Source organism: Odocoileus virginianus, chromosome 6 (genome assembly GCF_023699985.2).
Source record: "Odocoileus virginianus isolate 20LAN1187 ecotype Illinois chromosome 6, Ovbor_1.2, whole genome shotgun sequence".
Classification (NCBI taxonomy): domain Eukaryota; kingdom Metazoa; phylum Chordata; class Mammalia; order Artiodactyla; family Cervidae; genus Odocoileus; species Odocoileus virginianus.
Window position 1 is genome coordinate 34,500,766 of NC_069679.1, and position 24,245 is coordinate 34,525,010.

The following is a 24,245-nucleotide window of genomic DNA, read 5'->3' on the forward strand; positions in this document are numbered from 1 at the left end:
TTGGGGAACGACTTGCAGTGCTTTCCCACATCAGGAGCGGGTGGCACTGTGATCCCCTTTGTGAGTGAGGAAACTGAGGCCTCCAGAGGCTGAGCTTCACTGAGGTCCCTGGTGGGACTCGACACCTTGCCAGCAGCTTGACTTGACTTGGTCGCTTGACTTGGAGCTGTCTGCTGGCCCAGGGGTTTCTAAAGAGCACTCAGCAAAGCTCTGGGTCCTGCTGAGATGTGTGAGGGATGCCACAGGCATCAGGTGAGTCCCAGGCTCACCCCAACCAGGACCAGGCTCTGAAGTTAAAATGACAGCTGGAATAATTTTGAACCATCATAGGATATGCCTGTTCAGGCAAGAATCATCAGTGGAGACTAGATCTAGAGGGAAATTTTGATGAGATACAACACATTTATGAATAGTCCTTTTTTTTTTTTTTAGGCCGCACTATGTGGCACGCGGGAACTTATTTCCCTGACCAGGATAGAACCAGTGGCCCCAGCAATGGAAGCATGGAGTCTTTACCACTGAACCACCAGGGAAGTCCTGTGCATGGTCTCTAAATGTCTCCCAGATTGCTTATTAGTTACAAGAGAAAAATATGTAACTATACAGTAGAAAAATTTGTAGATCACACTTTGGGTGATCAAAATTAACATTATCAGTGAAGGGCAGATGGAGATTGTCTCCAGATATGTCCTGAGAAGGACCTAACATCACCTGTGCAGTTCTCTGGCTGAGACTCTATGACCTTGATCTAACTTGATGTGAAACTGCAACACACCCCAAATGAGGACTATTCTATTAAAAAGCTGGGGAGGACTGTATTCTTCAAAAATATCCACATCATGAAAAATAGAAGCTGTGAAAATATTTCAAATTAAATAAGACTTAAAGGGACATTTATGCAATATTCAACCCTACCCTGGAGGCAACATATGATTAAAGGATATTAATGGGTCTAATGATAAAACCAGAATATGAACGGTATTCTATCCATGTTAAATTTCCTGAAGTTGCTAACTGTACTATGATTAATAATAGAATATGTTTATTTTTAGGAAATACACACTGAAGTATTTAGAGGAAAGGGGCATGATAACTAATTCTCCAAAGACTCCAAAAAAGAACTGTACATCTATAACAAAAAAAAGGCACTCAAAAGATAAGCCAACAGGTCAACCTCAGTATACAAGTGTTCTTTGTACTGTACTTACTCTTGCCGTGTTTCTCTGTGTTTGAAATTGTTTCCAAATAAACTTTTTAAAAACTGAAAAGTACTGTTCCCTATGGTACTTAGCCCTCAGGCTGTACAAACATGCTGGATAGAAGGGGTGAGACTTCAAGGCCAGATCAAGTTTAGCGAAGATGGAGCACTGTGAGAAGGTGAGCCCCCCCCAGCCTGGCCTATGAGAAGGGGGCCCTGGAAAAGAGTTTGGAGGACCGGTGATGGCCTCATCAACCACCAACTATCCTCTGTTTCCATTAGGCCCTGGAGCTGGTCTCCACATCAACAAACAGGCTTGTGGCAGAGAAGTTCCATAAAAAGGGATTTATTGCCAAATTTCAAGAAAGGCGCTTCATAAGCAGAAGACATGGAATGCCATCCTCCTCCAGGAGGCCAGTCAGGCAGCTCCTGCATATTCCGGATCCTCCTCCCCTTTCCTGGAAGCTGGCGTCCCCCGTGGGTCCAGGCTGCCAAGGCACAGGCATCCCATAGGAAACAATGGCATCAAGCCACTGAGGTGCCCCAATGCTGCTTGCTCAACCTGGTCACTTATCAGAGCAGGAAACTGAGGCTCTAGTCCCAGGAAGGATGTGACTTGGTGAATGCCTCACCCAGCCAAGGTGGCTGGTGAGGGAAGGCTGTTCCCCAAAGAAGACTACAGGGGGCTACATGAAGGTGGGCCCCTGGTGACATTCTTGCTCTCATATTGGAGACATATGGAGAGATGGATGGACCTTGATCTAATTTGATGTATGAGGAAACCTCACACAGGCTAGGTCTGGGAGCCTAGTCTGTTCAAGGAGTGTGGTTTAGGGAGGCCAATGGGGGCTCATGAGTCATGACACTGCTGCTCGCCCACACCCCTGCCCAGTCAGGCCGCAGAGCAGACACGTGCCCCTCCTGATACCTGCCACTACCCTCAAGAACCAAGTAGAAGCAAAGAAGGCCGGGACCTGCACCTGCAGGCCTCAGTGGGCAAGACTAGAGGCTGGGGGTGGGGCAATGGGCAGGAAGGCCAAAGCATGCAGCTGTGAGCCTCCCTCTCTTTCAGTAAACAAAAGTGCACTTGCAGAAACCCCTGAGCAGGCCTGTTGGAAGCTGCTCCTACTCCCACAGGCCCCAGGGAGCGGCTGTGGCCCTCAGAGCCTCTGCACCTTACAGACCCTGCCCTCAGTCCAGCCGCTGCAGCAGGACAGAGACCGGATGTGCTCCGGAGCCAGAGATGATATTGCAGGGAAGGGGTAGGGACGGGAAGGACCAGGAAAGGGATAGGTGATAAAGCTCCTTCCACAAGGAAGTTCAGGAGGAGCAGCCCATGTGGACCTGGAGCCACGGGAGGAGGGGAACGGGGAGAGGGAAGTGATTTCAGGCCCAACAGCTCTCATCAGCATTTGAAGAAATAACTGGGATACTGGACCTGTCTGGGTTGAGAAGAAACCAGAGACCCAGATATAAATCCCATCTGGGAAGCACAGAAGTTGGGGCAGCTTCACTCCTGAATGTTGATTTATAATGAATTACATACAGGATTTTCTGATGCTGATATCAGGTTCACCTGAACCTGATAAGGCTGGACCCAAGCTGGTCCAGGGGCAGGGAAGAGACTTCGAGACCCTTCGAGTTCCTCCTCCACCCTGGAGTCCACCAAGCCTGGCTCACCAGAGGGGAAGGCCTGTAGAATAGGAAACGGGCCCAGGGAGGGGCCACATAGCTAATGGCTTTCTCACACAGATGCCTCCCACCTGCCTTCAGAGGCCCCGGCTGGGATCCAGGTCACACTCAACTGAAGGCCGAACCTCTGGTCTAGACCAGAGGCCCCAGCCACTTCTGGGAAGAGGTGGGTGGGGAAGGTCAGTTATGGCTTGAAGCTGCCTCTGCTATGAGGCTTTGCCTGGGAACATCTGGCCATGGAGGCTGCAGGGGGGCTCAGCTGTGCTCTATTCAGAAGTCAGGAATGTAAACTATTGAGGGCGGGAAGTAGAGATGATGCCGCCCCCGGAAACCCCGAGCACTGTGCCAATGCCCTGGGGCTGTTCGGAACAACCACGCAAGCACAGACGTCCCGAGTGTGTGCTCCCAGCCCAAGCCCAGAGCCGGAGGCCCAGCCAGACAGCAGCCCTGGGCGGTGCCTGGCACCTCTGGCCAGAGCAGGGAGGGAAGGATCCCAGGAGTCTCTACAGGTCCTGGCCGAACCCCGACATGCCTGATGGCCCTTCTACAGCCTGAAGAAGCACATTTCTCGGCAGGGCTGGGCTCTGAGGGACTAAGCCGGCCAGCAGGGAACGTCCCTGGCCCGGCAGGCCCTAGGGTGCACTTCTCCTGTAGAGGGTCACCAGCTCCCTCCTCTTCTCCCGGAGCCCGGGTGCTTCCTGGCTCATCTCTTCCAGGTCCCTGATCTCCTGCAGGACCTGGGTGGCCTGTCTCAGCTGCTCCACAGCCTGGCTGAGCAACGTCTCAGCATTCACGGAGGCCGACTCACCGCCCAGAACCTTGTTCAACAGTTTCTCTGTCTTTTCCGAGGCCTCCTTCACCTCCAGCTGAGCCCGATGCAGCTGCTCCCCAGGCTGCCGCCGACGTCGGGGGCCTTCCCCCAGCAGGTCCCCCAGGGAGGAGCAGCGGGGATGGAATTGAGGTTGCGGGTCCCAGGGGGGCAGGGCGGTGGGTGTCGTTGCAGCCTTTGGGGGAGTTCCTGGGGGGCCTGCAGCCTGGGATGACTGGAGGGGCTCAGGACTGTCATCCACACCATTCACTGAGACCTCTGCTGGGCCTGGGGCAGACGCCTCAGAGGCCCCAGGACTCTGAGCTGGCCCAGAAGCCTCCACGCCACTCATGGACGCTTTCAGTTTCTCCGATAAGATCTTGGGCGGGGGGGTAGGGGGCTTCCCACCCTCCCTGGGCCCAGCCTCAGAAGTCTCAGCACCCGACTCCTGGGGTGGTTCTGCACTCTCAGAGTCAGGGGCCTCCTCAGGGCTGGGGTTCTCCCAGCTCACCTTCAGCTTGTCAGGCAGCATCCTGTTGGGGGGCTGCTCAGAGTCACTGTCCTCCACCACTGGAGTCTCCGAGTCTTCTCGGCTTTCAGGGTGGGCCTCAGTGCTTGCTGGGACAGGGGTAGGGGTGCTCTGCCCCACAGGAGTCTCCATTCTGTCACCAGCACTGCTGGTCTCAGGCGCTGGGGAAGACTTGGCAGGAGGCATGGGCGGCCGGGGTGTCTCCCGGGGCTGGGCTGCATCGACATCATTGCTAGGGGCTAACACTGGTGGCCCGCTGTTCAGAACATCGAGGTCCAGACGCGAAAGTCCATCAGATGCAGCATTGGCTACCTACAGGGGCAGGACATGGCATCAACTTGGATGACCGGCCACTGGGTCAGCTGTGCCCACCTACAAGAGTACTCAAGTCCTCTCATCCAGGCTTCCCATGCCCCTGGCCTCTCACACCATCCATGCCCTCTGCTCTGGCTTCCAAAGCCACCCTGATTAGGAGCTAAAGTGATTCTCTGATGAATCCTCTCATCTCCCTCACTTCCATAAAATTCATGGTTTTAGAATCACAGGCCAGGAAGCCAGAACCAAGGAGTCCTCTCAGGCCTCAGCCTGGCTTCTTCCAGCCTATATAATAGGCTGCTCTTTTGAAAGGCAACTGTGCTGGCCTGGGTGGCAGGGAACATGCTTTCCAGCCCTATTTTAGCCCCCTAGTTGGCTGTAGGCCTTGGGAGGGTCCCTTCTCTGCAACCACCCACCCAGCAGGCGACAGGATCAGATCTCACACACGAGTCTCCTGCATCACCCTGCGCTCATTCGCCGTGGAGACTTCTGTCCAGCCGGCCAGCCCTCGGGGTCAGAACTCTCCAGCCTTCCCCTGCCCAGCTGCTCAGCAGCCAGTGCCCATTCTCCTCATGTCATCACACGTGGCCCCAGACATGGGCAGCCCAAGACCACAGCTGACCGCCAGAGGAGAACAGCTGCACCCAGCAGGCAGCTGTCCCCACCTGGCCCCAGGGGCCCACAGGGACACCCAGCAGCCCCAAGGTCATGGGGACACCTCCTCAGAGGGCCTGGAGTGGGACTGTGCAGGAGGCCCCTTGCCCGAAGTCCCTCAAGGTCTTCACTCCCTTTCACACGCAAAGGGTGACCAGGCCTATACATGTACTCAGTCATTAGACACGAGTCCCTCCCTAAATTCTTCTCAGAGGGTCCCCCTCTCCAAGGCTGGCCCTCCCCATAGCTCCCAGGCTTCCTCCCTCAGACATGCCTTTCCTCTCTGACTGCTTCAGTCACTCCCTCTGCAGGACGTTTTCCTCAGCTGACAGACATGAACAGGCTGTCTCACCTCAAAAGCAAACCATCCAATGGCCTAGACCCCCTTCTGTCTCCCTCCTTCCCCGCCATGGTCTCCTTCGCACCAGCACCCCCAGCTCTGCACGCCATGACAGTCCAAAGCCGACTCCTTCTCTGAGAAAATGGGCTGAATCATCACCATCTGCCTTTCCCCCAGTCCTGCCCCATGACTTGTGGCTGCCAACCTGGCTGATGACCCACGGTCCAGTGCCCTTCTCTGGAATGCACCCCTCTCAGGCTTCCTCTTCCTCGGCTCCCTGTGCCCCTCATTCCTCAAAGGTAACATCTGCTGAGGTTCTTTCCTGTCCTCCAAGATCTCTCCCCCCACCATCCACCCCCATCAGTAACAATGGTCTGAGGAAGGACTCCTCCCTTCCCCCTCCCCTGGCCATAACTTCTTCCCAATTCCTTGTGTCCAGGGCCTCCTGAGTCCTTCCCCCTCCCACGCCCGGGTCTCCAGGAATGGGGGCGCTCTGACAACCCTCCCTCTGTGTCCATCTGCCTCCCTGAGCCCTGAATTCAGACGCAAGCCCAGGTGGCCCTTGCTGCCCAGTGTCTCTCCCACTGGTCCCTCCCTTTTCACCCCTCCTGGAGCCTGGAGGCCCTACCTCTGCCTCTATTTCCTGGCCCCCTGCCTTTCTCTACATCAACCTACCCCATACTACCAGGGCCTCCAACTGACATCTAGAATGCACCCTTCCATCCAACCTGCCCCCAAATCCTGCTTTCAAGACCTCCACAATTTCCTCCCGCAACCCCACCCTCCCATACCATCTCCCAATCAAAGGGACGGAGCACATCTTCTCCCCTGCTGGGGCCTCAAACTCACACCATTCCCTACACCCAGGACCTCGCTCACTCCGAAGTCTCCCCACTGAAACCTTTCCTGTGCCGCAAGGGTCAGCTCAGCCCGACGCCAAGAGCACTTAGGGACAAGCTGGCCCCCAGCCCTCTGCCACCTAAGCAGCTGCAGTCCCAGGCTCAGCTGACCCCCAACCCTTCCAAGCTGGGGGCAGGCCTTACCTCCTTGAGGTGGACTCTCGTAGGGGGCCGGCGCCGCTGGTCCCTGCGTACGCGGTCCCGCGTCACATGCTCCAGGGCACAGCTCTTGTCCACCTTGACCTGGGAACGAGGAAACCGTGTCAGTCCCCACCCAGCCTTGGGGAGGGGAAGAAATGCCCAGGTGATGATCTGACTCAGAGGTGGGGTCAGCACCTCCTCCTTGCTTGACAGGGTCAAGTGCCCCACGCTGTCTCTCTCTTTGAGGCCTCTCCCTGCGTCCAGGCCTCTGCTTTTCTAACCCTGTCTCTACACGGCCTTTGTCATCTCTCTGCAATCTAAGGCTCTCCCTCTTCTGCAGCTGCCCTCTGTGCCTCAGTCTTCCTGCCCCAACACAGGCTATCAGCCCTCATCTCTCAGTCCACTGCAAATATATAAGCAGCCCTGTGGCTGTTTTCGAGCTTAGCTGGGGGGAGTGGGGAGGAGTCAGCCCAAGATCCCCTAGTACCTGGCTTCCAGAAAAGGCCTTCCCTGGCCCCAGTCACTCTCCCAGGGCCCCTGAGGATCCTGAAAGGAAGCTCAAGAAAGACCAGGGACTCTACTCCCCCTGGGTCAGGAAGCCTGGAGGGCACCCTCTCTGAAGGTGAGGAATGTGGGAAAGGAGTAGCGGGGAAGCCACAGTGAGAGTCATGTGGGAAATCCAGACTGAATCCCAGCGCAGCTGGTCCCTGTGATGGGGGTATTCTAAGACTCTTCTCCCCAGAGGTGAGACTCAGGCCCACCTGGGGGTCTTTGCAGTGGAGCAGCTGGTCCTGCTCCATCAAGGCTGTCGGCTGAGGCCCAGGCCATGCTCCTGTGGCCTCCAACATCCTCTCCCATGAAACAGGGACACTTTACCAAACTAGTGAAGGGCTGAATATGACACAGTCACATAAGACGTGACCTGGGAGCCATGGCTGCCAGTAAGGGAACCTGGGTGTTAAGAGGGAACTTGCCTGGGAGAATTCGTCCCCCATCAACCTCAGTCTTCTGCCAAAGGGTCACTCTAGGTGGCCCCAGGTCCATTTTAGCCCAAATAGCTATGAATTTAGTCAAAGATAAACCCTCCCTAGGAGATCTGGTCCCGTGGGACACCCTTCCTGCCCAGAGCCCAATCACAGCCCTGCTGGCATCACCACTACGGACAGGGGACTGGATGGCCACTAAAGACAGGTAAGGAGGGCCTGGCCTATAGCCAGCCAAACTCGGACTTCACGGCCCAACTGAAGAGTGAGCCGTCAGGCTCTCAGCTCACCCCAGACCTCTCAGCCCTGGGCTCACCTGCTGCTATGGCTGGATCTGGGTTGGAAAGGAAGCACAGTTGCAACCAGTTAAATTCTACCCATGTTTTAATTTAAAAACACATACTTAAATTTCCTTACACCTCAGTTTCCTCATCTGTAATATGGGAATACAGACACTTACTTTGAAGTGTGTTGTGAGGATTAAATGAGGTAACAATAGCAGGTACCCCAGTGTTTGTAGCAGTGACATAATCAAGGGGTTGTCTGGGGCGGGGGGCAGGGTTCACTCTGAGATCACATGTGGAGGGAAAAGAGACCCAGAGCAGTCCGGGGGGCTGCATCGCACCTCATCGAAAGCCTTGTTCTTGCCTCGGTTGATTCCTTCGTTGAGGGCTTTGATCCAGGATTCCTTCTCCTCCCCACTGGGTGCCTGGAACTTGATGTCACTGACCTGCAACAGGCATGGGTGTGATGAATGGCAGACGTTTATAAGGGTTCACACTTGGGGTCTTAGGGAAACTTCCCACCATAGCCTGAAGTCTGCCTTCCCACAGCTGGTCAGAAGCAAATCAAAATGACCCCCATATCAGGTCTCACACAGGGGCTCCAGAGCAAGGGAAGAGACAGACCCATCAGAGAAGGGGCCTTCTCCATGGATACAGCTGCCAGGGATCTGGATTCAAATCGGCCTTGCCCAGATCTGGTCTCACCCTCTGTGACTCCCCTAGACTGCAGCCTGACCTCTGAGATTTCTCTGTGAAGTAGGAATATAGTCCCAGTCTACATCTGCCAGACTGAGTACACGGCACAGGTGACAGACGTGAGGGTGGCCACCAGGGAAGGCCTACTAGAACAAGGGCCACCTACAGCTGCCCAGGGACCCCACACCTAGTCCTGGCCAAGTGAAAAAGTCCCAGGGTCTCCTTTCTGGCCTTGAGTCATGGACTGAAAGAGAGAAAGGGCATTAGGGGGTCCATTTCAGCCCCCTCATCATGTAGATGAGGCTTGTCAGAGGGACGGGACTTGGTCAAGGCGGCCTGAAGTAATCCCATGACTCAACTTCACATCCCCCCTCACCCCACCCCACGCCACAAATCTCTTCCCACCTCAGGCAGGAGCTCCAAGCTCCTACATTAGAATCAGAAGGCAGCTCAGAGAGGCCCCTCCTGGCCAGACCCCAAGGTCAGACAGGAAAGAGTGGAAGGAGTGAAGCCACACAAACTGAGGAGCTGCCCCCCATGGCGGACACAGCAGTAGGGCCCCTGAGCTGGACAGACCAGCACTCACAGCTGGCTGACCCTGAACTTCAGGGAGCTGTGAAGATCAATAATGTAGCAAAGTGTTAAATGTGGAAGTGGGCACAGACAGGGTGCTCAGTCATAGGAATTGTCACCATTTCTTTCCTGCACAAAACAGTCCTAGTTTCCGTATCTGGAAAAAGGGATGCCACTGCCTACTACAAAGCAATGCGGAGGGAACTGAACACCCTGGTGACTCAGTGGTAAAGAATCCGCCTGCCAATGCAGGTAACTCGGGTTCGATCCCTGGGTCAGGAGGACCCCTGGAGGAGGAAATGGCAACTCACTGGGAAATCCCACGGACAGAGGAGCCTGGTTCACTACAGTCCATGGAGTCACACAAGAGATGGACAAGACTTAGCAACTAAATAACAACAAAGCCAGGGCCTGGCACATACTGGGTACTCAGTAAGTAGTTACTGAATGAACAGCTCATCAATGAATGAGCTGGCCCTTGGTTCCCGTTTTGGGGCCTCTGCCTACTCTCTGACCTCGAGATGCCCTAGTTCTTTGTCGGGCAGGTCACCAGCTGCCCATCCCCACCCGGGTGTTAGATTGTGCCTTCCCTCCTGCTGCTCTCCTGGTTATGTAACACACGGCCCGCCTGGCCCCCTCAGCATCCTCGTTATATAACTTCCTCCTGGCTGCCTCTGAGTTCTCCTCATACAGGGCCCTGGTCCCACCCACCTCCCCACACCAGGCACAGCCAAATGCTCATTTGCATGACCAGGGTAAATTCGATCCTGGCAGGAGATCGGCAGCTAAGTCGGAAACCCCAGGGCACCTTGGCAACTGCCTCAGCCCAGCCATCAGGGCTGCTCGTGGCTCAGGAAGGGACAGCACTGCATCTGAGCTCTGAAAGGGCCCACTCCACCCTTTGATGGGGTTTGCAAGTACGCTGGCCCCAGGCAGCCCATCAGCCCAGCTACTGCCTCTGCTTGCAGGCCCAGAGTCAGTGGGCTGGGGCCCCTGCCTGGTGCAGGACTTAGCATACCTGACAGCTTGAGAGGCATACACCTGAACTAAGAAAAAGATGCAGCAAGAGTGGAGCAGAGAATGAACACTGACCAAGGAGTCAACATCAGAGTTCTAGTCCCACTAACCTGCAATGAGAACTGCAAGGGTCTCTTTACTAATCGGGGCCTCAATGGGACAAAAAAATCCAACCACTGCACCCAACCCAAACTGTAACTCTTTCCCATTGGCTAGCCCACCTAAGCAGGCTGGGGGGAGTGTGCCGGCCCAGGGGTTCCCCAGGAGAGGGAATACAAAGTTATACAGGATCCAGCCCCACCTGCCTGAATGAACTAGGCATCAGAATAGGGACAGTTAGAAGGGTGATCAGAATAGGGACAGACAGAAAACCAAGAAGTTGCTCCTCTTGCCCCACCCCCACCCCCCATCCTGAAGAGCCACAGGCTGCACCGATGGTCCCTCCCCAAGCCTTCCCAAGAAGCTCCAGTGCACAGGCCCCGCCAGGAATTTAGACGCTAACAGAACTGGACATAGAGAAGGCCCACTTGGCTGGGAAAGGGGGGAGGACAAAATGGCAGAGAGGAAAGAGGTGGGAGGGGGAGAGAGGAGGCAGGAAAGAGGAAAGGGCCAAGCTGGCTGAAACCAGCAGGGCAGCAAGGCCCAGCAGAGGCCACCCTGCTTCCTGGCAGCGTTTGCCTGTGACCTCATGGCAGGGGTGTGGGGACGAGGAGGCAGGAGGGAGAGGGGCATGCAAGACACTGGAGTCTTTGTTTATTTGATTAGAGGGAAAAAAAGGCGGCCTCAGGACCAGACAGCCGGGGTCATGTGACCTCCTGGCCAGCCTGTGGCCTCACTGAGGATGGGAACACCCAAGGCGATAGGAAAGGAGGGTGAGAGGATGCGGGGGAGCTGGGGGCGGGGAAGCGGTGCTCTGTGCAGTCCACCATCTGATCTCTGGAGAGCCCCCACTCTCTGTGTGAGCTCCTGGGGTACCGAGGGTCAGGGGCCCTTGAGCTGAAACCAGGGTAGGCTGTGTTCCCGCTACCCAGCAGTCCCCACCAATCACTCCACAGCCCCATCTCCCCAACTCACTGTCCTGTTCCCAGAGTCACCCAGAGCCAACCTGAACTCCCGGCTTGACTGGAGGACGAAAGGGAAGGTGTTGGGCGAAGCAGCTGACAATGCAGCTGCACAAACAGGCCGCTTACTTGGAAGGTGATGTCCCACTCTGAGTGGGGCCCTAACCATCTAGCCCACCATCAGCTGGTTCTCAGAGAAACGAGGTGGTCCACAGAATGGCACTGGCAGAGGACAGAGAAGCAAGACCTCTCCGCCCACATCCACAGGTGCTCAGCGAGGGACACACAGATGCAGACAACCCCTGGGTCAGGTGAACACTCTCCTGCACACAGAAGCACACACACGGGCCTCAGGCACACAGGCCAACCTTCACACACAGCGCACTCTACATGTCTCCCAAACACACACACACACAAATACAGCACCACTCAGAGGGAAAGGCATGCCTCCAGAACAGGGTGGGGGTTCTAGGGCCTGAAAGACCAAAATATGGTTGCTCTCCCCATCTTCCGTAAGCAGCAGAAGTCAAGTGAAACCTGCTCCTGACCTTGGAACAACCCCATCCCCAGGATCAGAGCTCCATGCTTCCTTGCGTCCACCTACCACTGAGTGGGACAGAAGGTTATTGAATCAAGCCATCATGGTCTTCCCCCTGGGGACCATAGAGGACTAGGCTCCTGGCCCTTAAAGCTACGAGAGAATCATAATGACCTGGGGCAAGCCCAGACCAGGCCCGCTCCCCAGCCCCCAGCTTCTGTGACTCAGCCCCTCTCTGTGAGGCTCCACATGATGAGCAGAAGCTGGGGTGAGCACGGCCCAGCTGCAGATGGGCGCGAGCTGGCAAGCAGCACTGTGTACACCAGCCTCCAAGCTGATCTCCCTCCTGACATCTGTGAAACTCCGCCACGTGGCAACACCCACCCGGATTCCCTGCCAGAGATGAGGGGTGCAAACAGCGAACTCTGTCCACATACACAGCCTGTCCCAGGGAATGAACCTCTCGGGCAAGAGACTTCCTCCAGCTTCAGCCAAGCAAGGACAATGCGAACGGAGGAAAGCTGCAGCTGTGGGTCCAAGCATTGAAGCTAGGATGGAAGGTAGGAGGGGTGGCCCACCCAGGAAGGCCTGGGATGAAGGAAGGGTGTGGTTGCCTAACTATGGCAGGGTGCCGAGGCCTGGTGGGGTGAAGACATCATCCCTAGCCTTCCTGCCTCAGCCCCTGGTCTCCCGTGTCCAGGCAGTGGGAGAATGCCAAGGGCCCACCTCCCAAACACTACTTTCCAACTACAGCCTGGGAACGTGGACCCCAGGGCCTAGAAGGGGAGATGGGAGTGGAGCTCTCAGCAGAGCCCTAAACGCACCTCTGTCAACCAGGGGCTGGGGGCTCCAAGACCAAAACAAGCCAAAGGTCCCACCCACAGCAGAACCTGGGTCTGAGCCTCCACCACATTGAACAGAGACCCGGCAGGCTTGTATCCACGGGCCCAGACTGTTTCGAGACCCTTCCAGGGTGACCTTCCCCAGCAGACCCTGGCCTGGAGGGAGGTCAGCCAGCAGCGGGCTTAACCCTACCTTGTTCCCCGGGGACCGCAGCAGGATAAAGCGATGCTTCCGCTTGAGGAGGGCACGAAGGTCCTGGCACTTCTCATAGCTGCCCAGCTCCACTGTCTCCACACACTTCTGCTCATCCTGGGAAGGGAGACAGAGGGAACACAGTAAGCACCAGATGCCCCTAGATCCTGATCCCACTCAGTGACAGCATCACTTGGTCAGAGGGGGCCCTTGGGCTGCCAATCAACCACCAAGAAGTGGCATTCAGACCCGGCAAGTAGACGAAGTTCAGTCTACACTGGTTGGAGGGATGTCCTCAAAGCTCTCCATCCATATAAGAAATGGGCTCTCAGCACAAAGGTAGGTAGCAGGATTGACTCAGATGTGCCTAAGGCCAAAGGAGGAAACAGGGGAAGCTGTAAGAGCTTAGGCAAGTGTGCCTGGGAGTCTGTGCAGGCCCAGAAGCCAAGCAGAGATCAGTGCAAGAGGTGGCCTGGCAGGAGGAGCACGCTGAAAGGAAGAAAAGGCTTTCCAAGTAGAGCCACTTAGAGAGAAGCTGTTTGGGGCTATATGACCTGACTTCACCACAGTGATCTGGAGCTGACTTCCCCACTGGGCATCTTCTTCCTCTGACCCTTCACCTAGGGTGAGAGGCCACTCTCCATGGCCAGCACAATAGACAGGGCAAGAGTTCCTTCAAGAGCATCCCAAGCCTGCCACCGTGAGGATTCATCTCTAGTAGGGCTGGTGGCCAGGACAGTGACCAGTCTCTTCTCAGCCACCTCTGGACACTGCCTGGGCCACCTTCCCACACACCAGCCCTGGCTCTTGAGTGTATTCTCCTCCTGGGCTCCACCGCCCAGGTGCCTTTCCAGCAAGCAGCCGAGGACATGCTCCTCCCTCCATGGTGGTCAGCTGCTTCCTCTTCTGGGGAAGACCAGGCCGAAATAGCTTCCTTGGTGTGTCACAGCCCTGGAGACTCCAGGGAAGTAGCTGCACGCCCTGGGAGACTGGCCAGCAAGTGAAGTCAACTCTTGCTGTTGACACCACGCAGAGCCAGCCAGAGCATCCAACCAGGGACCACCTTGGGGCTCCACAGTTTTGGGTGGAATATCTGGGAGGGAGGCAGTTGACTCAATTCTTTGCAGAGGAAATACCCCAATTTCCCTCCATGATAATTCTCATCTATTCAGAAACCCTGACACTTAGCAAGCCCTTTTGCCCCCCTGAATCTTCAGAGTCCCTCAAGCACCCTGAAACCCTAGAATCCCAGGATCTGCCTCATTTTATAGAGAAAAAGAATGAGACCTGGAGGCAAAGAGATCTGCCCTGGGCACAGACCCAAATACGGGCTTCCTCAGTGGCTCAGCAGTAAAGAATCCACCTGTAATGCAGGAGACACAGGAAATGCGGGTTTGACCTTGGGTCGGGAAAATTCTCTGGAAAAGGACATGGCAACCTACTCCAGTATTCTTGTCAGGAAAATCCCATGGACTGAGGAGCCTGGCAGGTGACAATTCACAGGATCACAAAAGAGTCAGACATGACTGGCAACTGAACACACATAGACCCAAACATAGGAGCAGTGCCAAATGGAAAGACACATCCTCTGACTTCCAAGCCAGAGCCCTTTCAGCACACCACACTCCTTCCAGCCAGAGCCACAGGCTGGACAGGGGCCCGAGCAGCAGGTTGCTCTGCACCAGTGGTCCTCCAGGTGTGGTACCTGGGCCAGCAGCAGTCACATCGCCTGGGGACTTCTCAGAATGCTCATCCTCAAGCCCCCACCCTACTGAATCATAATCTTGGGGGAATGGGCCAGCAATCTGAGTTTTAACAAGCCCTCGAGGTGACTGTGATGTTTGCAAAAGCTTGCAAACCTCTGCCCTACACCAGAGATTCTCAACCTTGGTGGCACCTGGTAGCTTTAAAAATCCCCATGCCCAGGCAATATCCCAGACAAATTACATCAGGATCCCTGGAGGACAGAGCCCACACATTAGTATTTTCCAAAGCAGATGACTGTACAGCTAAGGTCTGTAACCACTGACCTACTCTCTCTTCAGCCCCTTGGAGAAAGGGCAACAGGTAGCTAGGGTGACCTGTCTCTCCCATCTAGATTCAAACAAGTATCTTTTCCCATTCCTGCCTCCCTGCACCTCTTTCCAAGCCTTAGTCTTCAATCCATTGCAGGTGTCTGCACTCAACACAAGGCTGGTAAAATCCACCTGCTCAGGAAGCTGCCCTGCTCTCCCACACAAGCCTGAGCCTCAGTGTTCTCTCCCCTCTGACATTCCCCATCTGCAGGCGTCTTACTAGGCGCTAGGGACACGCTGTGACGGGGAAGGACGTCCTAACTCCCTGGAGACACCTCTCTCCACCTCTGTTGCCTGTGTCTCCTTTCTGTTCCCCTGCCAGTGCCCTATAAGGAACAGCTCCTGCTGCTGCTGCTAAGTTGCTTCAGTCGTGTCCGACTCTGCGACCCCATGGACTGCAGCCTACCAGACTCCTCCGTCCATGGGATTTTCCAGGCAAGAGTACTGGAGTGGGTTGCCATTGCCTTCTCCTAAGGAACAGGTCTCCAGAGGAAAAGTTTGCTAAACTGAATGCCTGACTCAGAGAAAGACTCCAGGAAGAAACCCACCCCGCCCTCCGATCCCAGAGAGAGATCCTCACCTACCCCATGTGCACAGGCCTGCCCCCACTGGGAAGATAACTGGCCCAAACACACCCTCCTCTGTCTGGAAACAAAAGGTCAGTCCATCTCCACCACCCAGTTCCCCACGGCTGCCTGACCTGGGTCTCCTCTCAACCTGAATCGCTGAATCATCTGGCCCTTCTGCAGCTCAGAAAAATCGGATAACCCAGCAGGCACTGGGCGGGGGCAGCGCTTTTGGAATGTCAGCCTCACTGACAGCAAAGAAACAGCCAAGAGTCATTCGCACTCGCCTAGTTCCTTACATCAGAAAGGGGAATTGAACATTTCTCAATTCCCTCTGCTGTGCCAAGCTCCCCCACCCCCGAGTGCTAAGTTCTTGAAACCGCCTTGAGGTTTTTAATAGTGATTTTTTTTTAAAGCGTGATTTAGACTTTTCGTGTTTAGGGGATGTGAAATCCTTCCTGCTTCCCAGACGTGGCCAGATGTAGAGGTAGCCCAGGACAAGGCTGGCAGCACCTGACGAGCTGACAGCTGGGGGCCTGTCACTCAATTCTTATGGTAGCTGGGACTGGAGGAGGCTGTGACAGCCCCCTTTACTTATAAAAATAGCCCCCTGCTGCCACCACAGCATATCCTAATTTGGTGGCAGTACAGAACGCCTGGGGACTGTCTGCACGATTCACCCCCTTGGCCTTCTCTGGCTGTTTCTCTGACACCCCAGATCCTTGAGCCTGGAGACTCAGTCAGGAAAGGTGAGGTGCATCGCAAAGGCAGCTCCTTTAAATGCCTAGATCTCTCTTGGCCTGGGACAAGGACGAATTGACCAGGTCAGCCTGAGGCATGCTAACAGGGCTGATGGGGAACAGGCAGGATCCCCCTTCCCCTGTCCCCAGCCGTTCTTTCCCGCACCCATTGGTCAGAGGCACACAGCGACAGCCCTCTTACAGCCTCAACCCCAGAACACAGAGAGCATTCCCAAGTAAAGACCACCTTTTCGCCTCAGGTCTTCACCCAGAACTTTATCAACACTTACTCGACACACAACTTCCACGTGCTGTGCTGTCTAAATTCCAAGCCTGTCAAAATGAAAAGGGGCACGAGTCTGAAGCAGAAAGATGCGGAGACTATGAGAAGCACAAGGACAGCAAAAGAGGCAACCGGAAGCTTGATGTTAAAGGAGAAAGAAAAGCTGAAAAGTACAGGCTGGCAGTAGGAACGGCCGGCTCACCAGTGACTGAGTTACTAAGGAAGACTGTTTAGGCCAGCATCCTCTGCTGAAGCAGGCAGACAAGAATATCCAACATGCTTTAGAGCAGCAGTCCCCAACCTTTTGGTCACCAGGGAACTATTTTGTGGAAGATAATGTTTCCATGGAGCAAGGGTGGGAGGATGGTTTTGGGGTGATTCAAGCACATTTCATTTATTGTACACTTTATTTCTAATCTAATGCTGCCGCTGATCCGATAGAGGTACCGGTCCTTGACCTGGAGGTTGCGGACCCCTGTTTTAGAGGATTTCCATAAAAAACAAGTTTTAGAGTTTACTTGCTGGCATAGCTGGATGGAGAGCTCCCTGACTTTGGGGCTAGACCTGACCTTATTTCACTGAGACGCTGAAGAGGATCTGGCCACCCTGGGCCTCAGGATCCTCCTCTGTAGAATGTGACATGATGGCTGCTCTTCACGGACTGTCGTGAGCATCGTCCAAGAGCGGTAGGCAAGGTCGCCAAACAAGCATGAGAAGTAAGTATTATTTCTACTCTCATTACTGAGTGGAGCAAGCTTTGGGTTTCTGGAAACTGCACGTAAGTGGAACCTAGCCCCAGGATAGCAAGCTGCAGAGTAGGTGGCCAGCTGAGGAGAAGCACACATCCCTACCCACATACACCTCAAATAGCCCTCACCTGGGAGCCCTACACTCACACCTAGAGGTACCGCCTTGTACTGCACAGACCCAGAGAAAACCAGGTACTTGCCCAAGGTGGCACAGCAGGTCCAAAGTGAAACAGGCCTTCCAGTCCCGGGTCCAGGATCCCTTTCTGGCCTGGGCTGCCCCCACTTGACTCCCCAACGCAAAACACTCAAACTGAGGAGAAGGCCGGTCCTTACCTCATTCTCGTAGACCAGCAGCTGGGCCTGGCAGAGAAGCAGGTAGCGGTCCTTCCAGAGCCCTAGGAAGCCCCCACTGCTCTTCTTGATCCAGCCAGCCTTGTCTGCTGTCTGCGCGCTCCGAGGCTTCTGGCCCCCCTCCTTCACACCCTGTAATGGAGCATTCGGACACACCATGAGGGCTGCTGCCCTGAGGCCACACAGAGACATATCCCTCTGCTGGATATCACCCAGCGCGAATTTCCCCCCCAACCCCTGAGGCAGTTATTCTCAATCCAGTATCAGAAATGGCAATAATAACAGCAGCCACAATAATATCCGCAGGCACCTTATATTGAGTCACTGTATTATGTTTTACACAGACCACCTCATTTAACCCAGGCAACTACGCTCCTAGGTGGTAGCATCCTCATCCACATGTCACTGCAGACTGAAGCTCCAACAGAGAAGGTGACTTACCGAAGTCACACCAGTGGAAGGACAAAATCAGAATTTACACTGGGCCTCTGACCTCGCACTCCCCTCCACTATTCTGCTTCCTGTGTATTCATGCAACCACATCAACACACGTGGTATTGAGCACCCACAATGTCACGGGTGCTGGAGTAGGCAGGGAAGAATAAAAATAACACATCTCTGCCCTCTCAGAGCTGGCAATGCGGGGAAGGAGAAGATGAGCAAATAAACACCAGAGATAAACACACGAACAAGTGTGAAATGCTATGAAGCAATCAGTGAAAGTGAAGTGAAGAGGAGGGAGCGAGACAGGATAGTGGAGGACCTGGTTCAGGTCAGGGTGGCATAGGACGGCCTCTCAGAGGAAAGGATGTCCAAGCAGGATCAGAAGGGGCAGGAGGCAGGCAGGCAGAGTGGTAATCTTCCTCCTCACCCCTGCCTTTCCAGAGAGCCTTCTCGGCAGCCCCTGCATCCGGCCCCAAAGCAGGAGGTTCCACTGCCCTCATCCGTGCCCCAGGTCAGGACTTTAGTGCAGCCACCCTACCTGACGAGGGCTGCCTTCAACCACAGGCAGGTACAGGAGGTAAACTCAAACCCTTCTCGAGGACACGGCAGCCACCCTGAAGCCTTCAGGCCAGTCACTGACATCTCGTGTCTCTTGGATACTCAGCTGGGTAGCTGAGTGCCAGATATATGTCTATCTGCTGCTACTGCTAAGTTGCTTCAGTCACGTCCGACTCTGTGCAACCCCATAGACAGCAGCCCACCAGGCTCCGCCGTCCCTGGGATTCTCCAGGCAAGAACACTGGAGTGGGTTGCCATTTCCTTCTCCAATGCATGAGAGTGAAAAGTAAAAGTGAAGTCACTCAGTCGTGTCCAGCTCTTCGAGACCCCATGGACTGCAGCCCACCAGGCTCCTCCGTCCATGGGATTTTCCAGGCAAGAGTACTGGAGTGGGGTGCCACTGCCTTCTCCAATATGCCTACCAGGTGGGGTCAAATTCACATTTAGTACCCAGCACCCAGTACTGTTTCTTTACACATAATGGGTGCTTGAGAAAGACCTGTGAAATGAAAATAAAAATACACCCAGTTTGCTAACCACTTTGCTTCAATGACTGGTACCCACAGTGCTGAGTGTGAAGGGGAGGGTGGAGAAGAAGGGGCTAAGAGCATGACAGAATCTACAGGATGCTAGAAGGAAATCAGCACTGACTAATTTTGACTACTTTATAATTTACATAAAGCTTAAAAAAGGGGACTCCAGTTAAAAGGAGCACATCTCTCCCCAGAGATATCCTCTGGCCACAGATGCTTTTAGAAGGACAAGTCCAGACAGAAGAGTCAGGGGCAGGGCATGGCCTCCCTGAGCTCCATCACAGCACGGAACCCCCAGTCTGGTCCTTACTGTGGCCCCCTCCCCCACTGCACTGCACACTCCAATGGTCAGGAGTCTGAGCTTTGAAGCCCAAGTCACGCAGACCAGAGGCAAGTCACATGATCTCTCTGAGCCTCAGTTTCTTCATCAGTGATGTGATGATACTGACAGAAGTTGCAAGGACTATAACTCTGTAAGGCCGGGGATTTTTGTTTTGTTTACTGTTGTATCCCCAGTGGTTAGACAGTGTCTTGCACACAGTAGGTGCTCAATAAATGTTTGTTGCTAAATAAAAAGATACAACATATAAAGCAATGCCTAGGACCCCCTAAACTTAGTCAATGACAGCTATCATTGTTACTGTCGTCACTGCCTTTCCCTCTGCCTCTCAGGGACCCTGTCCATGGGCCTGGTTCAGAATTCAAGACAAGACCTATCTGGGCTCAGCTGCTGGGCTTCAATGCCCCCAGGAGCTCCAGGAATATGAGGTGCCCCCCTAAAGATCTCTCCCTAACTTAGAGATGGCAAGAGAAATGGAGAAGTGGAATGGTCCCAAATGGTGTTCCCGGATAGAGAATGAGGAAGTGAGAGGCCTGCTGACAGGCTAGTTATGAGCCACCCTGATCAGAAGAAGGGACTTCGGGGCCCTCTGACAAGAAGGGGGGGCTCTAGCATCCTACTATGCACCCAAAGCCCCACACTGTCATCACTTGTGTTCAGCCCTATGGGCTGTGTGACCCACTGGGGCCTCCTCCACTCAGGGACCCCTGCAACCTGGCCTAGGCCCAGGGCTGGAGGGGAAAAAGTGGGACAAGGGAAATCCCACCCCCACATTTGACACATCACACCGCTCCATTAGAAACTACAGCAGCTGGCCACCCCCCTCACCCCCACCCCACCTGCAGACTTAGGCTTCTCTTACAGAAGACTGCAGAACAGTGGCCCAGATCTCCCACCTCTGAGCTCCAAGCTCGCCTCCTGCTTCCAGAGGCCCACCCACGACCCCATGGGATCTCACAGCCCCTCTACTTGTGACCTCTCCTGCCTGCCTCACCCACAGCCCGAGATGTGAAAACTTCCTGCCAGCTGGAAGCTCCCGGGCGCAAGGCTGGAAGCTTGTGTCCCGATGCATCCTCTCTGCGAGTAGCAGAGCAGTACCCAGTGACTGCCATGATTGAGCCAGAAGCAAGTCCGGAGCCTTTGGGGATGTGGATATCAGCCTGGGGCTGAGACAAGGCACTTGGGGATGGGGGTGACAACTGAGGGACTGGAGGTGGCACAAACCCAAACCCATGGGAGGGTCTCCTGGCCAGGAATCAGTCACAGCAGCCGCCAGCAGACAGGCCTGGCTGGAGGTCAGAGTCCTGCCACCCTTCACCCAGTCCCTCTCCCTGCCCCTCAGACACTCTCTCACCAGGAGGCTGGCTATGTATGCCCCAGTAAGTTTTAATAAGCGGCCCCTCCCTTTGGTAGGGCTCAGAGGGGAGGTTTTGTCCTGCTCACCCCAGTTTCTCGGCCTCCTCCCCTCTCATTGACCAGCTGACCACTCTTCTTCCTGTTTCGCCCTCTCCTCTCCCACCCACCCTCACTCAAGCCCCTCCCCAGGCCCACCGTGAGCAGCTTCTGAGGAACCCCTGGGCACCAGCCTGGCTCTGCTTTGCCTGAAAGGGGAGGGTCTCTGGGTCATTTGTTTAAAAAAAAAGAAAGAAAAAGAAAAAGATACCAGGTCAACCCAGCCCTGGGCACAGAAAGGGCTCCATTACAGGGAGAGACAGACCAGCAGAAAAGAACTTGCTGGCACCTCACATCACAGAAAGCTTAGGATAATGACCTTTGCTCTTGGACTGGACTAAACCCCATGATGCTCTGACCAAACTCTGCTAAGAACCCACCATGTCAGAGCCCTGTGATGGGGCAATCAGAGAGAGGAAGCACAGGCTCTGCGTGGGGAACTTCCAGTCGGATGGGTGCAACACAGACCCCGCACAAGGGAAATCCCCAGTCTGGGGGCTGGGTGGGCATCCTCTGCTTGAGAGGACCCCAGTCCGTTGGGAGGGCTCTAGAACCTACCCAGACGGGTACCCAGTCTTGGCTCTCTGGTAGGGTAAGGGCTTGGGGTTAGTTTGGGAAGCCCTTGCAGAAGGAAGGGTTTTGGTAGGATTGTGAGAAAGGAGACACATATCTTGGCCCAGAGAAGGGCATTAAAGACTCTACATTCTCAACCCCTTCACTACAGGATGAGAAAGTGCAAGCCAGAAAGAGTCGAAGATTAGCTTAAGGTCCCAAAACCCGTACTGGGACAGGCCACTGCTCTGCCTCTCTCTAGATGGGTAGGGCAAAGGAGCAGCCTGGTGCCACTGGAGGCCAAGCCAGGGAAAGGCATGACTGAGAGGAGGGGGCAGAACCCCAGGGCGGAGACAGGAAAGCCTGAGTCCAGTTGCAACAATAACCTCACACTGATTACTGCAGCTTTCAAAGCTTTTGCACATAAACCATCACATCTCTGGACTGCCCACCTCCTTCATTTTACAGATGGGGAAACTGTGGCCCTGAGAACACAGATGGACAGATGCCCGGTGCCCAGACCTGCACTTCCGCACCAAACCTTAGCCTGATGAAACTACCAACCTATTATATGGAGGAGGTCACTGAGGGGGCTTGGCACCAGTGTGCCTGGGAAGGAAGTTCAAAGCTAGGGGGAGAACTAAAGGCAGTCATTTGGGAGTGAGGTGAGGAGGCCAGCCGGGGGTCATGGGGCAGAGAAGGTGACTACAATCTATGCAGGGTTTAAGAAAAAGCAGGATGGGTACTGAGGCCTGGAGAAAGAAGAGGAAGTGGTGGGGAGAAGAAATGAGAGGAAAAGAGGGATGCCAAAGGAAGGGTAGAGAACAGGGAGCCCCTGGCCATGTAGGGAGGTAGTGGGCAAGGCCTTAGATACCCTAGGTATGCAGGGAGTTTTTGGCATCTGGGAGTTAGGAAATGGCAATGTTAGAGATTCAAGACCAGAGGAGTAGAGGGCTGGGTTGACCACCAGACAAGCCATTGGACGAGGAGGCCCCAGGAGAACTTCCCTTAATTGAGGGGAGTGCGGTGGCCAGAGCAGATCGGAGATCGAGTAGTCCTGTCCCACATCCTCTGGGAGAAGAGGAGAGGAAGAGAAGAAGCCCAGCCCTCACAAGGGTAAGAGAGCCCCACCCCTGTCCACAAGAAACCACAGCAAATCATAGTGACCTGACTGTGCCCCTATTTCCACCCACTCTGAGAGAAGGGGCTACAATCAAGACCTGGGGAGGAGACCAGCCCAATATTTTATAGAAGAGGAAATGCAGGCTTAGAGGGGAAGTGACTTATCTACCATCCCACAGAAGTGCAGGGCCTGGCCTAAGGGAACTCAGACAGATACCCCAGCTGCTCCTGAACAGTGGTCCCAGGAAGCAAGGAAATGAGCACGGATGGGGACACAGGCAGTCTGGTCCCCAGCTGGCCAGGGTTGCCCCAAGAGTGAAGTTTCATCTTTCCTCCCCACCTATTCAGGCAAAGACACAGCCCCTCCCCTCAGTCTGGGAGGGGCAGAAGCTGAGACCCCCTTGGGGGACCAGAAGCAAAATCCTCTAGTCTCAGCAGGCTCCTCCCTAGTTTATTCATTCCACAGTCACACGTTAAGTGCTGGCAGTGTGCCTGGAAGAGGGGGCTACTGAGAGAAGTGAGTTTGCAAGTAAAGGGCGGGGGTCACAGAGTGCTTGACCACACTCCAGACGTGAAGGTCCTGAGGGGAATGAGGGAGGCTCAAGGACCACTGCTGGTCCAGCTGCCCAGCTCCTCCAGGGAATCAGCCCTCCAGGGATGTGAGGATGGCAGGGGCAGGGATCAGCCCTGATCAGGGCCTGACACCTAGTCAGGGAAGAAGCTGGACCCACCAGGGATAAAGGACCTACAGGGATTTAGGGGAGAAAACGCAACTTCTCCTGTCCTCCAGCCACCAGACAGGGCCACAGCCTCAAGATTCCTTGAGACAAGGACTCCAGAACCCACAGACCCACCACAACACACACACACACACGCACACTGTGCCCTTTTAGGATCCGACGTGGACAGCACAGGGAGTCGGTGATAACAAAGGTTCGAGCCCAGCGACTCAGGCTACTTTCAGCAAGTCATCAAACTCACCGGAGCCTCAGTCTCCCCATCTGTCCAATGGGAACAACCACCACCACCAGGACCACAGTTGGTGGGAGAAGACAGAAATAATGAAGGAGAATGGGTCTGCGATCCCTTACTCCCGCTCCTGCCTCATCTCATCGGGCCTAGGCTCTGCCTGGGGGATTGGGGTGGACAGGGTGGGTGGGGGTGTCCGGAGACCCGCCGCAGGAGAGGGGCTGGCTGGAACAAGGGCCTGAGCCAGGGACCCCAACCGCCACAAGAGTCTCAAAGACCCCAGACCAGGCCCCCCGACTGGCCCGGCCCTCACCTCCTCTTCCATGACGCGTCCGCTGAGGTCCGGCTGCTCGACCGCTCGGCCGCTCACTCCCGGCGCCGCGCGGTCTCCGATACCTCCATCAACCGCCGGCCGGGCGGCGGCTCTGCGCGTTCTGTCCCGCTGGCTGCCGGGGGCCCAAGAAACTTCGGGGGGGCGGGGCCGAGGGCGGGGAGAGGCTTCCGGGGGCCGGGGGCGGGGTCCGGGGAGGGGACTAAAGGCGCCTGAAGGCCCCGGTCTGGGCGGGAAACTGGGACCGGGGCCGGGCCGAGGGAGGAGCCTGGGCGGGGCCCGGTGGGGGCTTGGGACTTGGATGGAGGAACCCGAGCTGGAGGAAGACTGAGGGGACCGGGCGGAGAGAGGTTTTCCTTACCTCTCTCTCAGGACAGGGACTGGAAAGGAATAAGGGGTGCGGGGGACCGGCTGGGG

At 55.3% G+C, this 24,245-nt stretch overlaps 1 protein-coding gene across 1 annotated transcript; it reads right to left on the reverse strand.

Annotated features, from left to right (window-relative positions):
- Window positions 1-1,528: 1,528 nt before the first annotated feature.
- PLEKHO2 (pleckstrin homology domain containing O2) lies at window positions 1,529-23,945 on the reverse strand. Its single transcript, XM_020882393.2, has 6 exons — window positions 23,811-23,945; window positions 17,510-17,659; window positions 12,764-12,880; window positions 8,185-8,289; window positions 6,580-6,678; window positions 1,529-4,539 (listed from the first exon to the last, which is right to left on the reverse strand). The coding sequence occupies exons 1-6, from the start codon at window positions 23,820-23,822 to the stop codon at window positions 3,523-3,525; spliced, it is 1,500 nt and encodes a 499-aa protein (XP_020738052.2). The 5' UTR covers window positions 23,823-23,945; the 3' UTR covers window positions 1,529-3,522.
- Between the last annotated feature and the right edge of the window lie 300 nt (window positions 23,946-24,245).